Source organism: Thalassophryne amazonica, chromosome 13 (genome assembly GCF_902500255.1).
Source record: "Thalassophryne amazonica chromosome 13, fThaAma1.1, whole genome shotgun sequence".
NCBI classification, from domain to species: Eukaryota; Metazoa; Chordata; class Actinopteri; order Batrachoidiformes; family Batrachoididae; genus Thalassophryne; species Thalassophryne amazonica.
Window position 1 is genome coordinate 1,068,664 of NC_047115.1, and position 18,017 is coordinate 1,086,680.

The 18,017-nt window shown below is 44.6% G+C and overlaps 1 protein-coding gene across 2 annotated transcripts in view; it reads right to left on the reverse strand.

Moving 5' to 3' along the window:
- The window catches only part of slc22a15 (solute carrier family 22 member 15), a 58,081-nt gene that overhangs the window by 21,223 nt on the left and 18,841 nt on the right, over positions 1-18,017 (reverse strand). For both annotated transcript variants that reach the window (XM_034185152.1, XM_034185154.1), the window contains exons 3-5: positions 12,626-12,760; positions 12,283-12,415; positions 442-606 (exon numbers count right to left, since the gene is read on the reverse strand). In XM_034185152.1, the coding sequence (XP_034041043.1) occupies positions 442-606; positions 12,283-12,415; positions 12,626-12,760 (433 nt within the window). The remainder of the gene's footprint in view (positions 1-441; positions 607-12,282; positions 12,416-12,625; positions 12,761-18,017) is intronic.

Here is an 18,017-nt window from a genome sequence, read left to right on the forward strand (position 1 = left end):
TCATAAAATTCATATTTAAAAAAAAAAAAAATTCTAATTTGTACTGAATCTGACCTTCATCTTCCATACAGATGGAGTATATTTCAAGAGAAACCTTTCCACCATAAACAAACACCACCTGTAGGGTGTAACTCATGAACCCCATTAGTCTTGGGCCTTTCCCACCAACAGGGAATGGGTTCTTGAACCAGTGCCAATTAAGGTTATTTGAACCATGTTACCTTAATGACATCATCAAAGGAGGGTCACAGTTCATGCTGGTGGGGCAGCTATTTTTTTTGGGGGGGGGGGGGGGGGGGGGCAGCAGCTGAAAACCAACTTTTCAGGTTCAGAAGTGGTTTATTTTTGGGCAAAATGCTCTGAATTCCTCAAAATGTGGTAGATAAACTGGCCCAGCATTCCCTGTTGATGAAAAAGGCCTATGTTTTTGTGTTTTCATACCAGTCATGGCCCAGTAGGACTTGCCCACAAATTCTTGGGTGAGGACAAAACAGACCACGCCTATGCCACCGTTCATCAGACCCACCAGGAGGCGAGACACGGCAAAGACCTCGTAGCTGGGGGCCATAGCGGTCACATAACCAAAGATCACCTCGGAAATCAGACCTGAGACACAAAAAGAGCGAGAAGGAGAAACAGTCAAACACTTTGGGATCAGCAGGGTAAGTATAAATTTCAGAGGGGCAAGGTGGGGGGGGTTAATAGTCTGAGAGGTCTGGCACCTTGTACTAAAGAAAATAAGGCATTTCTACTGACATGAGATGACTGCACTCAAAACGGCATCAAGTGAACTTTACGTGAGTGAGGGACAGATGTGAATATTTCTCTCGTTTCACAGAGTCAAAGTTTCAGTAAAGACGCCGCGATCTCCACAGGGCACCAGACAGAGTCAAAGTTTCAGTAAAGACGCCGCGATCTCCACAGGGCACCAGACAGAGTCAAAGTTTCAGTAAAGACGCCGCGATCTCCACAGGGCACCAGACAGAGTCAAAGTTTCAGTAAAGACGCCGCGATCTCCACAGGGCACCAGACAGAGTCAAAGTTTCAGTAAAGACGCCGCGATCTCCACAGGGCACCAGACAGAGTCAAAGTTTCAGTAAAGACGCCGCGATCTCCACAGGGCACCAGACAGAGTCAAAGTTTCAGTAAAGACGCCGCGATCTCCACAGGCACCAGAAAGAGTCAAAGTTTCAGTAAAGACGCCGCGATCTCCACAGGGCACCAGACAGAGTCAAAGTTTCAGTAAAGACGCCGCGATCTCCACAGGGCACCAGAAAGAGTCAAAGTTTCAGTAAAGACGCCGAGATCTCCACAGGGCACCAGACAGAGTCAAAGTTTCAGTAAAGACGCCGAGATCTCCACAGGGCACCAGACAGAGTCAAAGTTTCAGTAAAGACGCCGAGATCTCCACAGGGCACCAGAAAGAGTCAAAGTTTCAGTAAAGACGCCGAGATCTCCACAGGGCACCAGACAGAGTCAAAGTTTCAGTAAAGACGCCGAGATCTCCACAGGGCACCAGACAGAGTCAAAGTTTCAGTAAAGACGCCGTGATCTCCACAGGGCACCAGACAGAGTCAAAGTTTCAGTAAAGAGGCCGAGATCTCCACAGGGCACCAGACAGAGTCAAAGTTTCAGTAAAGAGGCCGTGATCTCCACAGGGCACCAGACAGAGTCAAAGTTTCAGTAAAGACGCCGAGATCTCCACAGGGCACCAGACAGAGTCAAAGTTTCAGTAGAGACGCCGAGATCTCCACAGGGCACCAGACAGAGTCAAAGTTTCAGTAGAGACGCCGTGATCTCCACAGGGCACCAGACAGAGTCAAAGTTTCAGTAAAGACGCCGTGATCTCCACAGGGCACCAGACAGAGTCAAAGTTTCAGTAAAGAGGCCGAGATCTCCACAGGGCACCAGACAGAGTCAAAGTTTCAGTAAAGACGCCGCGATCTCCACAGGGCACCAGAAAGAGTCAAAGTTTCAGTAAAGACGCCGAGATCTCCACAGGGCACCAGACAGAGTCAAAGTTTCAGTAAAGACGCCGAGATCTCCACAGGGCACCAGACAGAGTCAAAGTTTCAGTAAAGACGCCGAGATCTCCACAGGGCACCAGAAAGAGTCAAAGTTTCAGTAAAGACGCCGAGATCTCCACAGGGCACCAGACAGAGTCAAAGTTTCAGTAAAGACGCCGAGATCTCCACAGGGCACCAGACAGAGTCAAAGTTTCAGTAAAGAGGCCGAGATCTCCACAGGGCACCAGACAGAGTCAAAGTTTCAGTAAAGAGGCCGTGATCTCCACAGAGCACCAGACAGAGTCAAAGTTTCAGTAAAGACGCCGAGATCTCCACAGGGCACCAGACAGAGTCAAAGTTTCAGTAGAGACGCCGAGATCTCCACAGGGCACCAGACAGAGTCAAAGTTTCAGTAGAGACGCCGAGATCTCCACAGGGCACCAGACAGAGTCAAAGTTTCAGTAGAGACGCCGAGATCTCCACAGGGCACCAGACAGAGTCAAAGTTTCAGTAGAGACGCCGTGATCTCCACAGGGCACCAGACAGAGTCAAAGTTTCAGTAGAGACGCCGTGATCTCCACAGGGCACCAGACAGAGTCAAAGTTTCAGTAAAGAGGCCGAGATCTCCACAGGGCACCAGACAGAGTCAAAGTTTCAGTAAAGAGGCAGAGATCTCCACAGGGCACCAGACAGAGTCAAAGTTTCAGTAAAGAGGCCGAGATCTCCACAGGGCACCAGACAGAGTCAAAGTTTCAGTAAAGACGCCGAGATCTCCACAGGGCACCAGACAGAGTCAAAGTTTCAGTAAAGACGCCGAGCTCTCCACAGGGCACCAGACAGAGTCAAAGTTTCAGTAAAGAGGCCGAGATCTCCACAGGGCACCAGACAGAGTCAAAGTTTCAGTAAAGACGCCGAGCTCTCCACAGGGCACCAGACAGAGTCAAAGTTTCAGTAAAGACGCCGAGCTCTCCACAGGGCACCAGACAGAGTCAAAGTTTCAGTAAAGACGCCGTGATCTCCACAGGGCACCAGACAGAGTCAAAGTTTCAGTAAAGACGCCGAGATCTCCACAGGGCACCAGACAGAGTCAAAGTTTCAGTAAAGACGCCGCGATCTCCACAGGGCACCAGACAGAGTCAAAGTTTCAGTAAAGACGCCGCGATCTCCACAGGGCACCAGACAGAGTCAAAGTTTCAGTAAAGACGCCGCGATCTCCACAGGGCACCAGACAGAGTCAAAGTTTCAGTAAAGACGCCGCGATCTCCACAGGGCACCAGAAAGAGTCAAAGTTTCAGTAAAGACGCCGCGATCTCCACAGGGCACCAGAAAGAGTCAAAGTTTCAGTAAAGACGCCGAGATCTCCACAGGGCACCAGACAGAGTCAAAGTTTCAGTAAAGACGCCGAGATCTCCACAGGGCACCAGACAGAGTCAAAGTTTCAGTAAAGACGCCGTGATCTCCACAGGGCACCAGACAGAGTCAAAGTTTCAGTAAAGACGCCGAGATCTCCACAGGGCACCAGACAGAGTCAAAGTTTCAGTAAAGACGCCGAGATCTCCACAGGGCACCAGACAGAGTCAAAGTTTCAGTAGAGACGCCGAGATCTCCACAGGGCACCAGACAGAGTCAAAGTTTCAGTAGAGACGCCGAGATCTCCACAGGGCACCAGACAGAGTCAAAGTTTCAGTAGAGACGCCGAGATCTCCACAGGGCACCAGACAGAGTCAAAGTTTCAGTAAAGACGCCGTGATCTCCACAGGGCACCAGACAGAGTCAAAGTTTCAGTAAAGAGGCCGAGATCTCCACAGGGCACCAGACAGAGTCAAAGTTTCAGTAAAGACGCCGAGATCTCCACAGGGCACCAGACAGAGTCAAAGTTTCAGTAAAGACGCCGAGATCTCCACAGGGCACCAGACAGAGTCAAAGTTTCAGTAAAGACGCCGTGATCTCCACAGGGCACCAGACAGAGTCAAAGTTTCAGTAAAGAGGCCGAGATCTCCACAGGGCACCAGACAGAGTCAAAGTTTCAGTAAAGACGCCGAGATCTCCACAGGGCACCAGACAGAGTCAAAGTTTCAGTAAAGACGCCGAGCTCTCCACAGGGCACCAGACAGAGTCAAAGTTTCAGTAAAGAGGCCAAGATCTCCACAGGGCACCAGACAGAGTCAAAGTTTCAGTAAAGACGCCGAGCTCTCCACAGGGCACCAGACAGAGTCAAAGTTTCAGTAAAGACGCCGAGCTCTCCACAGGGCACCAGACAGAGCCAAAGTTTCAGTAAAGACGCCGTGATCTCCACAGGGCACCAGACAGAGTCAAAGTTTCAGTAAAGACACCGAGATCTCCACAGGGCACCAGACAGAGTCAAAGTTTCAGTAAAGACGCCGAGATCTCCACAGGGCACCAGACAGAGTCAAAGTTTCAGTAAAGACGCCGTGATCTCCACAGGGCACCAGACAGAGTCAAAGTTTCAGTAAAGACGCCGTGATCTCCACAGCGCACCAGACAGAGTCAAAGTTTCAGTAAAGACGCCGTGATCTCCACAGGGCACCAGACAGAGTCAAAGTTTCAGTAAAGACGCCGAGATCTCCACAGGGCACCAGACAGAGTCAAAGTTTCAATAAAGACGCCGAGATCTCCACAGGGCACCAGACAGAGTCAAAGTTTCAGTAAAGACGCCGTGATCTCCACAGGGCACCAGACAGAGTCAAAGTTTCAGTAAAGACGCCGTGATCTCCACAGGGCACCAGACAGAGTCAAAGTTTCAATAAAGACGCCGAGATCTCCACAGGGCACCAGACAGAGTCAAAGTCAAGTCTCAGCTACAACCAAGTCGAGTGGAACCTCCTTCTGAGGAACAAAGCTGATGATGGTGTGTCATCACTCTGCACGCCACTGATGCAGGGTATCGTCATCGGTTCTGTGTGTCTTTCTCTGAACAAGATAACTAAAAGACAGCTGGAGCAATATTCCACAACACTTGGTGGGGATATGACTTGAGATGATTAGTTCAAAGGTTAAGGATCAGCCATAGGTTAAGGTCAAGGTAAAAAAAACAAAAAAAAAAACAACTAGAGACATTCATCACAAAATGCCCCGCACACAGTATTATTTTCCATGCAAAGTGCAGTAATATGTACTTGTATGCGGTGGGTATTTGGTTGAACCTTATGTGTTTGATGTAAACTGGGATATACAATGAAAAAATTGGAGATTGGCATAATGTATATTTAGAGGATGTGACAAACAGTGACCATAAAAAGTTGGTCACAGTCACCAGCCTTCAAAACAAATGCAACCACTAGTGACTTTGAAACGGAGGTCAAGGTCACCGGCCTTCAAACCCATGCAAAGTACTCCTCCAAGGGATGTACCCACCAAGTATGAAGTTTTTGCAAGCAATAGGTGCCGAGCTACGTTGTGGTGAACGAACTGCGGCCGGACAGACAGAAGGATGGACGGACAGACGGACGGACAGATGAACTGACGGAAGGACGGACGGACAACCCGGATGCTATATGCCCCGCCTTGTGGTGCAAGTGCCACACAGGGCATAAAAAAACCCTTTCTGCTATATGTCTGTAACTACCATTGCTAGAAAGATGATCTGATGTTTATATTGGTCAGCAGAATATTTGTGATTTACTGGTATAAGTGGCGTCATGATGACGTCATAAAGGAAGTCATTTTCTTTGAGGATACCATGTCTGCTGCTTATCAAAATCAAATCAAATCAATTTTATTTATATAGCGCCAAATCACAACAAACAGTTGCCCCAAGGCACTTTATATTGTAAGGCAAAGCCATACAATAATTACGGAAAAACCCCAACGGTCAAAACGACCCCCTGTGAGCAAGCACTTGGCGACAGTGGGAAGGAAAAACTCCCTTTTAACAGGAAGAAACCTCCAGCAGAACCAGGCTCAGGGAGGGGCAGTCTTCTGCTGGGACTGGTTGGGGCTGAGGGAGAGAACCAGGAAAAAGACATGCTGTGGAGGGGAGCAGAGATCAATCACTAATGATTAAATGCAGAGTGGTGCATACAGAGCAAAAAGAGAAAGAAACAGTGCATCATGGGAACCCCCCAGCAGTCTACGTCTATAGCAGCATAACTAAGGGATTGTTCAGGGTCACCCGATCCAGCCCTAACTATAAGCTTTAGCAAAAAGGAAAGTTTTAAGCCTAATCTTAAAAGTAGAGAGGGTGTCTGTCTCCCTGATCCGAATTGGGAGCTGGTTCCACAGGAGAGGAGCCTGAAAGCTGAAGGCTCTGCCTCCCATTCTACTCTTACAAACCCTAGGAACTACAAGTAAGCCTGCAGTCTGAGAGCGAAGCGCTCTATTGGGGTGATATGGTACTATGAGGTCCCTAAGATAAGATGGGACCTGATTATTCAAAACCTTATAAGTAAGAAGAAGAATTTTAAATTCTATTCTAGAATTAACAGGAAGCCAATGAAGAGAGGCCAATATAGGTGAAATATGCTCTCTCCTTCTAGTCCCCGTCAGTACTCTAGCTGCAGCATTTTGAATTAACTGAAGGCTTTTCAGGGAACTTTTAGGACAACCTGATAATAATGAATTACAATAGTCCAGCCTAGAGGAAATAAATGCATGAATTAGTTTTTCAGCATCACTCTGAGACAAGACCTTTCTAATTTTAGAGATATTGCGTAAATGCAAAAAAGCAGTCTTACATATTTGTTTAATATGCGCTTTGAATGACATATCCTAAGCAAAAATGACTCCAAGATTTCTCACAGTATTACTAGAGGTCAGGGTAATGCCATCCAGAGTAAGGATCTGGTTAGACACCATGTTTCTAAGATTTGTGGGGCCAAGTACAATAACTTCAGTTTTATCTGAGTTTAAAAGCAGGAAATTAGAGGTCATCCATGTCCTTATGTCTGTAAGACAATCCTGCAGTTTAGCTAATTGGTGTATGTCCTCTGGCTTCATGGATAGATAAAGCTGGGTATCATCTGCGTAACAATGAAAATTTAAGCAATGCCGTCTAATAATACTGCCTAAGGGAAGCATGTATAAAGTGAATAAAATTGGTCCTAGCACAGAACCTTGTGGAACTCCATAATTAACCTTAGTCTGTGAAGAAGATTCCCCATTTACATGAACAAATTGTAATCTATTAGATAAATATGATTCAAACCACCGCAGCGCAGTGCCTTTAATACCTATGGCATGCTCTAATCTCTAATAAAATTTTATGGTCAACAGTATCAAAAGCAGCACTGAGGTCTAACAGAACAAGCACAGAGATGAGTCCACTGTCTGAGGCCATAAGAAGATCATTTGTAACCTTCACTAATGCTGTTTCTGTACTATGATGAATTCTAAAACCTGACTGAAACTCTTCAAATAGACCATTCCTCTGCAGATGATCAGTTAGCTGTTTTACAACTACCCTTTCAAGAATTTTTGAGAGAAAAGGAAGGTTGGAGATTGGCCTATAATTAGCTAAGATAGCTGGGTCAAGTGATGGCTTTTTAAAGTAATGGTTTAATTACTGCCACCTTAAAAGCCTGTGGTACATAGCCAACTAATAAAGATAGATTGATCATATTTAAGATCGAAGCATTAAATAATGGTAGGGCTTCCTTGAGCAGCCTGGTAGGAATGGGGTCTAATAGACATGTTGATGGTTTGGATGAAGTAACTAATGAAAATAACTCAGACAGAACAATCGGAGAGAAAGAGTCTAACCAAATACCGGCATCACTGAAAGCAGCCAAAGATAGCGATACGTCTTTGGGATGGTTATGAGTAATTTTTTCTCTAATAGTTAAAATTTTATTAGCAAAGAAAGTCATGAAGTCATTACTAGTTAAAGTTAAAGGAATACTCAGCTCAATAGAGCTCTGACTCTTTGTCAGCCTGGCTACAGTGCTGAAAAGAAACCTGGGGTTGTTCTTATTTTCTTCAATTAGTGATGAGTAGAAAGATGTCCTAGCTTTACGGAGGGCTTTTTTATAGAGCAACAGACTCTTTTTCCAGGCTAAGTGAAGATCTTCTAAATTAGTGAGACGCCATTTCCTCTCCAACTTACGGGTTATCTGCTTTAAGCTACGAGTTTGTGAGTTATACCACAGAGTCAGACACTTCTGATTTAAAGCTCTCTTTTTCAGAGGAGCTACAGCATCCAAAGTTGTCTTCAATGAGGATGTAAAACTATTGATGAGATACTCTATCTCACTCACAGAGTTTAGGTAGCTACTCTGCACTGTGTTGGTATATGGCATTAGGGAACATAAAGAAGGAAACATATCCTTAAACCTAGTTACAGCGCTTTCTGAAAGACTTCTAGTGTAATGAAACTTATTCCCCACTGCTGGGTAGTCCATCAGAGTAAATGTAAATGTTATTAAGAAATGATCAGACAGAAGGGAGACTTATAAAGGAGTCAGCTTTGAGAGTGAGATAATAAGACATGCAGGAAGCTGCGTTACTTTTCAACACAAATTATTCACTTCAATTTTCAAGATGGCACCTGGAAATATGTATTTTCATCATATATTTGCACGATCTTGGTTTATTTCAATGTTGTACCTGTTAAAAAGCGTACTGTGGAAATTAACTGCACACTGAACTTAACTTTAGGCAATATTTTCATGCTTTATAGTTTAACTGTATATGTTTTTAGTGAGTGTACATGCACGCTGCAGAACGTGCACATTGCAGAACATGCGCTAGTGTTTGGAGTGTGAGCGCTTAGTAGCAGAGGTAGTATTTTTGGATGAACACTCGTCCTCACTGCCAACAGTTGATCAAATGTGGATACAAGAGGCTTTGCAAAGGAACTTTGGGCTGAGCTGCACAACACGATGTAGCTGCAAATTGAAATACAGACTTTATGTGCCGTACTGACGTCATTAGTGCTGACATTAGCTATAAGATTATTAAATTTTGTTGTTTTGCTGCCATGCATATACAACAACAACAAAGCCAATCTTGAATCTCTAATAATCTGTCATTTTGATACACTGGTCAGCCTCATTTAATATCATGTAGTATTAAGAAAATAAAATGACATGGCTGACTAGTATCAGTGTCCAGTATAACCACGTTTTGTGCAAATTTACGATTTTCTGTCAATGTATGACAGTATAAAATAGGTTTGCCACTATATACACACATACATATATATATATATATATATATATATACACTTTTAAAAATGAAGATGACTCAAATTTTATCTTAAAATGCTACATGTGTGTTTAGTAGCATCACATTTAATGATTTAGTGTCAATCACCTATATTTGCTTGCCAATGTGTTTTATTTGGGCAAACAGGCCATTTTAAAATTTCAAGTGTCTTAACGAGTTGATGCCAGATGATGAGGGTGCGCAGGCACGAGCACATCACCCCATTCTTCACTCCCTCCACTGGCTCCCCATTCACTGCTGTATTCAATACAAAGTCCTCCTGCACACTCATCACTGTCTCTACGGTGCGGCCCCCACTTACCTCACTGAACTGCTCATACCACACACTTCCACTAGGACCCGGTCAGGCCAACAGCACCGTCTAGCTGTGCCCAGGACACGGCTCAAGACCATGGGTGATAGGGCCTTCTCAGTGGCTGCTCCCCGTCTATGGAACGCCCTCCCAGACCATCTCAGGGCTCCACAGACGGTGGATGCTTTTAAAAAAAGGACTCAAAACCTTTGAGTCCTTTTGATTTTATTGCTACTGTTTTATTGTTTTTACATTGATTTATAGTCTTTTGTGTTCTTCTGTTTTATACTGTAGCACTTTGGGATTTGGTGTCAAATGTAAAGTGCATTGTAAATAAAATTTATTATTATTATTATTATGCCGGTAAACACCCAGTCACATGGAACTAATGAAGGACACCTACGCCAAAACGAAACAAGATGTCTGGACTTACCTTGACATCATTTAACCGTCATGCAGCTTCGTGTTGGCACTTCATCAGAATTTTCAAACTGTTGAAAAATGTGAACAAATCCCAACGACAACTTCAATTTGTCCGTATTCCGTTTTGCTTTCTGTCTTGATGGTTCCTCATTGTTTGCGTAGTTCCCATACCGTCAGTGTTCTGTTTGATTGTTGTCCAACTTCACCCCAACCTCTGATGTCTTGCATGAACACTGACGATATCTGAATGCCATATACCAACACAGTGCAGAGTAGCTACCTAAACTCTGTGAGTGAGATAGATTATCTCAATAGTTTTACATCCTCATTCAGCACAACTTTGGATGCTGTAGCTCCTCCGAAAAAGAGAGCTTTAAATCAGAAGTGCCTGACTCTGTGGTATAACTCACAAACCCGCAGCTTAAAGCAGATAACCCGTAAAGTTGGAGAGGAAATGGCGTCTCGCTAATTTAGAAGATCTTCACTTAGCCTGGAAAAAGAGTCTGTTGCTCTATAAAAAAGCCCTCCATAAAGCTAGGACATCTTACTACTCATCACTAATTGAAGAAAATAAGAACAACCCCAGGTTTCTTTTCAGCACTGTAGCCAGGCTGACAAAGAGTCAGAGCTCTATTGAGCCGAGTATTCCTTTAACTTTAACTAGTAATGACTTCATGACTTTCTTTGCTAATAAAATTTTAACTATTAGAGAAAAAATTACTCATAACCATCGCAAAGACGTATCGTTATCTTTGGCTGCTTTCAGTGATGCCGGTATTTGGTTAGACTCTTTCTCTCCGATTGTTCTGTCTGAGTTATTTTCATTAGTTACTTCATCCAAACCATCAACATGTTTATTAGACCCCATTCCTACCAGGCTGCTCAAGGAAGCTCTACCATTATTTAATGCTTCGATCTTAAATATGATCAATCTATCTTTGTTAGTTGGCTATGTACCACAGGCTTTTAAGGTGGCAGTAATTAAACCATTACTTAAAAAGCCATCACTTGACCCAGCTATCTTAGCTAATTATAGGCCAATCTCCAACCTTCCTTTTATCTCAAAAATTCTTGAAAGGGTAGTTGTAAAACAGCTAACTGATCATCTGCAGAGGAATGGTCTATTTGAAGAGTTTCAGTCATGTTTTAGAATTCATCATAGTACAGAAACAGCATTAGTGAAGGTTACAAATGATCTTCTTATGGCCTCAGACAGTGGACTCATCTCTGTGCTTGTTCTGTTATACCTCAGTGCTGCTTTTGATACTGTTGACCATAAAATTTTATTACAGAGATTAGAGCATGCCATAGGTATTAAAGGCACTGCGCTGCAGTGGTTTGAATCATATTTATCTAACAGATTACAATTTGTTCATGTAAATGGGGAATCTTCTTCACAGACTAAGGTTAATTATGGAGTTCCACAAGGTTCTGTGCTAGGACCAATTTTATTCACTTTATACATGCTTCCCTTAGGCAGTATTATTAGACGGCATTGCTTAAATTTTCATTGTTACGCAGATGATACCCAGCTTTATCTATCCATGAAGCCAGAGGACACACACCAATTAGCTAAACTGCAGGATTGTCTTACAGACATAAAGACATGGATGACCTCTAATTTCCTGCTTTTAAACTCAGATAAAACTGAAGTTATTGAACTTGGCCCCACAAATCTTAGAAACATGGTGTCTAACCAGATCCTTACTCTGGATGGCATTACCCTGACCTCTAGTAATACTGTGAGAAATCTTGGAGTCATTTTTGATCAGGATGTGTCATTCAATGCGCATATTAAACAAATATGTAGGACTGCTTTTTTGCATTTACGCAATATCTCTAAAATTAGAAAGGTCTTGTCTCAGAGTGATGCTGAAAACTAATTCATGCATTTATTTCCTCTAGGCTGGACTACTGTAATTCATTATTATCAGGTTGTTCTAAAAGTTCCCTGAAAAACCTTCAGTTAATTCAAAATGCTGCAGCTTGAGTACTAACGGGGACTAGAAGGAGAGAGCATATCTCACCCATATTGGCCTCTCTTCATTGGCTTCCTGTTAATTCTAGAATAGAATTTAAAATTCTTCTTCTTACTTATAAGGTTTCAAGTTTCACTGAAAAGAAACACCCAGAAAAAGTGTCCACTGGTCGTGCTTCAGCACTTTTTAATGACACTCGTCCATCACATTTCTGCAACATTTTGAAAAGCAGGCAGAAGCAAACCTCCTTGGCTAGGTTTTTATCCAAAAGACCTGCAAGTTACATCTGTATGATCCTTTTAAGGATCTACAGTTTAATCATACTTTCTTTAATTCTGTCACACGGTTCCAGTCCAGTGAGCACAATGAAGCCAGCATTCAGATTTTGAAAGATCCTCACCTGTCAGGAAAACGGGTCTTCTACCAATCCTGTCGGAGAGCGGCCCGAAGACGACGTTCCCGACCAGAAGACCAGCAAAGAACAGGGATCCAGCCAAGCTGACCTTGTAGGCCTGCTGCTGGACAAGGAGCCACTGACGTAGACAAAACACAGAGCAGATTTTCAGTTTGTTGTTCAGCCAAGAGCTTATGAAAAACTGACTTCTTCTGTTCCATTTGATTTTTTAATGATTGTTACATTTCTGTTTTACGTTACCTTTTTATTGTTCTATAGTTAACAGTTATTTTATTAAAAACAAAAATCACAATATAAACAAAAACATTACTGCTGTGTAAATTCTGACCTCAGTCACTACAGAATCAACATCTTCAGTGAAGGTGACGTGTTGGTTCGGCGGGACGCCCTCCTGCTGCTCGATGTGGTACTGCGGTGTTGATCCAATGAGAACAATCAGCATGGACTGACAGGCCATGTACACCTGGAACACACAGTGACACCAAACTGCTGACAGTCTGCTGACAGCAACAACAACAACAACAACAACGCAACAATCACCATGGTCTGAAAAAAAGAAAAAATAAAAATCACTAAATCCAAACGTGGGTGTAGCTGTCAGGTTTTCACACAAACTGAGCAGAATTTTGAGATTTTGAGACAATATTCTGTACTGTAAAAAAGGAACTTGTATGTATGATGCACATCAAACCATAGTTTTTGCACAGATGCTGGAAGACACATGTTATGGTAACTGACCAATCACAGTGTGTCTTCTTACAGAAACACCACATCACTCTGTGTCCTGTCGCAAAATGTGGTGTACCGCAGAAACATGTCCTGGGCCCCTCTACTGTTTCCACTGTACACTGCTCCTTCACTAAATTCGCCAGTTACAGAACAAATGCTCACTGCTATACTGATGATGCTCCACTCTACATGACTGTCAATAAATCGCACTCTTGTTCCAAACCTGTTTGTCTGCACTGAAAGACTGAACCCTAAAACCCCTGACTCCTAAGAGCATCCAGCTTAAAACTTGTACCAAATCTCAATGTGGATCTATGCTGCATCTGCTGTGGCAACCCTGAAGAAACAGGAGCAGCTGACAGAGAAATGACAACATGAACCTCCTGACTGCTACATTCAGATGACAGATACATCAGACACATGGCTGCTGAATCAGACAGAAGCTGTCTTGTGGTTTTATACGACTGTGGCTCGCTGTGCTTTAGAAGCAGCAGATGTGGGTCTGTTGTCTGAACACAGACCTGCAGTAAACTGAATGAATCCATTTAATGATTAAAAGTGAGGACATTAATGTTGAAACCCATACAAAGCAGTTTGACTGGTCTCACTGCGTGTTAATTAACCAGTTTAGTCAGTCTGAATCTGAAACAATGTGTCGCAATAAACAAACTATGAAGTTATTAAAAGGTAGAACCTACTGTAGGGTTATTCTATGCAAACTCACCGAAATTTCAAGAACTTTCCCAGGTCACCCCTCAGATATTGTTTCAAAAATTCCTAAATGTAGGTCTATGTGATTTTACTCACCATGCAAAGATCATCTTTCAATTCCTCTTAGTTTAGGTCATAGAGGTCTTTGAAATTTGACTGTAAAAAGTGAATAATTACAAAAACCTTAATGAGAACCAAGATTTTTCAACATATAAAGCCATGAACATGAGATAAAATCCTTTGGTCAGCTGAATGATCTTATACAAAACAATCTTCAGAAAAAAAACATAGATCTTAAACACAAATCAGAAGACAAAATGGCCCATTTTTAGAGCACTTTGAAAGGAGGGGCTACGCTAAAACTTTTTAATTCCGGACCAAACTTGTTACGTGGAATCTGTGTGCCTGTGAATCAGTGACGTGCGGACACTCCTTTTAACTTCACCACTTTTAGATTATTTTTTTTATTCAAAATCTCTGAATTTTCCCATTTGCCGTTCAGATACTGAACAGAGACGTGTGCTGAGGCAGCAGCCAGCCGCCGTGCCTCACCTTGGATTGTTCAGTCACTGGACTGACTGCTGACATGCTGTGCAGTCAGACTGTCTCACTGTCTCTCTGTATGTCACCATTAAAATGGTCAAACACTTTGGTTGTATGAACTTAAATTCCATACTGTAGCTGATGTACATAATGTACAGTGTTTTTTGTCAACAGCTGTATGTGTGTGTAACGTGTTTCGTGTGCTGAGCGATCAGAAAACGGCTGCAGAAACGCACCAAGTGAGGCACACAGTTTTCCTGCCTCATGGTAGGGGGCACTAGTGACCCAAGGGATTCTTGCAGCAACTCCTCAGATGCAGAATAAGTGACAGCAAACTACAAGAGCAGCTGTTCATTTATTTTTCCCCTCGCCTGGACTTTACTTTCAGAATGGAGGGTTACATATCCAAACAAACAATTTTCAAAACTGGACTTTCAATCAAAGCAGAGGTAATAATTAAAGGACGACCAACATCGGCGATAAAAGGTTTGTTTCAGACAACAGAAGAGCCTGTTATGTGCAGACGCGGATTGAGGAGCGGACCAGCGTCTGACTGAACCCAGCGCTAACTAACCAGAAAGCGGTTCCAAAAACAACACAAATTTATTTCCCTCTTGTGCAATACTTTGTGTACAACATAAATGTGCGGTTGTCTGGTGAGGTGAAGGACGGCGCGCTCTCCAGCGCCCAAATGGATCAAAGCTCGGCGCTTCTGGACCCAGACTCACCGCCGAACACCCCCAGTGTGGATACGACAAACTGACTCTGTGAAGGATGGAAAAGGTGAGGTAAGTCAACAGAGCTACAACTAATATCCTTCAGAGGCACACACTATCAGCAACACATTCAGGTCTGAATTTAAGCTTTATGTAAATGAGCAGCTTCTCACAACAGGTGGAGGATCATCAGTCTGCACGCCACGGCAGTGAGAAGCAAACTGCACAATTCTCATCACTGTTCAAATATACTGCGTAACAAAATACCAAATTACTGTTAACACTTATTCAGACAATCAATCACCTCTGATGTGTGCTGACAGCATGTGTCCCTCACCCGTCCTCCTTCACAGGCACGATGTGTCAAACCCTGGCGCGGTCCTCAGCGTCTCACAAACGAACGTCACAAGGTCGAGTTCCCGGCAATTCTGCTCGAATCACTCATGGCTTAAATGCAGAACGCCATCTCATTATCTGCTTCAGCTGAAAGTCTTTAAGTTTGCACATGAGCATCATCCACAGGTGCTGCAAGTCATTAGGCCTGCACGTGAACATCCTCCACAAGTGCAGCCAATAATGCTGATGAGGGTGAAGGATTCTTCTGCCAGCACCTTCTCCACAGACAAAAACCAGTTTGCATACCACCTGGAGAGCAAAGAAAAGAAAACAACACCAAAATGTCCAGCTAAACCCCCCAACACACAACAGTACCCCCCCATCAACGGGAAGCCTCCCGGCGACCGAACAGACCAGGCCCGAGAACAGCACCTCCCTCCGGGGTCCACGTCAGGAAGCAGACGGCGTAACGCTCCCAAGGTCCACAGCAGACAGCAGGACAGGGCACCGCGGCTGGAAGGCTGGCTGGCATCAACAAAACCCCAAAGAGTCCCATATACAGCCCAACATACAAGAAAAACATAAAACCCACCCAAACCCTCCCCAGGGGACCGTCCCATCCAACCCCGGGAAGAAAAGAAAAACTCCCAAATGCAATAACCCAACATAGCCCCAACAACACAATACAAACATAAAATCACAAAGAAAAATAACAAACAACCCCCCCAGAACGACTTGCAGAGCCCAACACCCCCCAGAAGACCTTTACCGCCAGTTCCAGGAGTAACAGCCAAAGCCGGAATCCCACAGAGGTCCCCAGGTATAAATGGAGCAACAGCGCCCCCCAGAGGACCGTACCATCAACCCCAGGAGGCACCCTCCCCACAACCCAGGAACCCCAGACCCGGCCACACTTGGCTAGTCGGCCCCACAATCAATTCCCCGCCAGAGGACCGTCCCATCAACCCTGGAGGGGGAACCTGGAAGGAAACATAAAAACACAAAAATCCAACCCCCGGCGGACTCCATTAAACCACCCCGGGAGCAAATAAAACAACCGGCAAACCCTGTTACCCCCCCCAGCACCCCAAAAGACCCCAGATCACTCCCAGAGCCTATCGTCAGCTCAATTTTGGCGAACGGCACAAAACTACCAAGCTGGGGAAGGAAACAGGAAAAACTAACCCAGTCCCATCCCCTAAGCGCAGCGGAAAACCGGAAATACGTCCAGTGCCCCAAACCGACCATACCACCAGCCCATCGGGAGGGGTGGAACTACCGAAATGGCGAACAGCACAGATCGGCCCACAACTCCGACTGAGGTACGTTCCCGTTGCACCACACCCCGGTAACACCAATGACGAACGGTCAAAGGCCCACCGGGGCTGGAGAGGAACCGGGCATCAACCAAACCCAAAAAACGCCCCTGACAACCCCCTCCTAGGTGCAGAGGTCTTCTGAGAAACGCTCAGCGTGACCAACCTGCACCACCCCACAACCCAAAAGACAAACGGTCTTAGAGCATGTGAGGTTGGGGTTAGGGAAGCAGGGAAATAAAAAACAAAACAAAACGACCCAATCCTCAAACAGAAATTACCTAAGTCCAAAAAATGAAAACATATGATTACCTGAGTCCAGCCGAGCTCCGAACTGCCAGTCGTTCACTCCACCAGAACCGCCTCTAAGTCCCCAAACAATTTATAACCCCTTACATGAAAACAAAAACAGCCCAAATAACTAAACAACCAAAGTTCTGCCCTTTTTTTTTTTTTTTTTTTTTTTTTTTTTTGCGTCCATTATTATGCCTGTCTAAGAACACCTGGAGATATGTCATCGTTATCTTTCTTGACGCTTATGTGACCGGGGCAATATGGCGGCTTCAGCTAGTCCGAGCTGCATGGGCTCATCCGCAAGAGGAGCCAGAGGTCCCGTCGGAGGAGTCTCAGTGGGGCGAAGAAGAGGCAGCCCTGATCTGTGTCGGGGAAAGCCCCGAGACGAAAAGACCCGCTCTGATGTCCGCCCTCTCTCGCGTCCACGCTCCTTTATCCGATCATCTAGACGAATAGCCAAAGATATTAGCTCATCTAAATCTTTTGGTTCGTCACGGACTGCTAGCTCATCTTTTAATGAATCGTTCAAACCATCCACAAACACTCCTCTCAAAGCTGCGGCATTCCAACCGGACTGAGCAGAAAAAATTCGGAAATCCACGGAATAATCCGCCGCACTCCGCCTCCCCTTGGGTGACGGAGTTATCTGCACCGGTATCGATAGTGCCGCAGCTGGAGCAGCAGAAAGCAGAACGGCTTGCGCTGCAAGCTCCGTAATGTGAGCATCTGTTTGTTTAATTTGATTTGTGAGAGGCCGTAATTGCTCCCATATCTTCTCCAAGTATTCTTGAACTCTTTCAGCAAATGGAACCGCTTCTGCCGCAGGGTCCATTTTGGAATGGCCGGGAACTACTGTTATGTGCAGACGCGGGTTGAGGAGGGGACCTGCGTCTGACCGAACCCAGCACTAAATAACCAGAAAGCGGTTCCAAAAACAAAACAAATTTATTTCCCTCTTGTGCAATACTTTGTGTACAACATAAATGTGCGGTTGTCTGGTGAGGTGAAGGACGGCGCGCTCTCCAGCGCCCAAATGGATCAAAGCTCGGCGCTTCTGGACCCAGACTCACCGCCG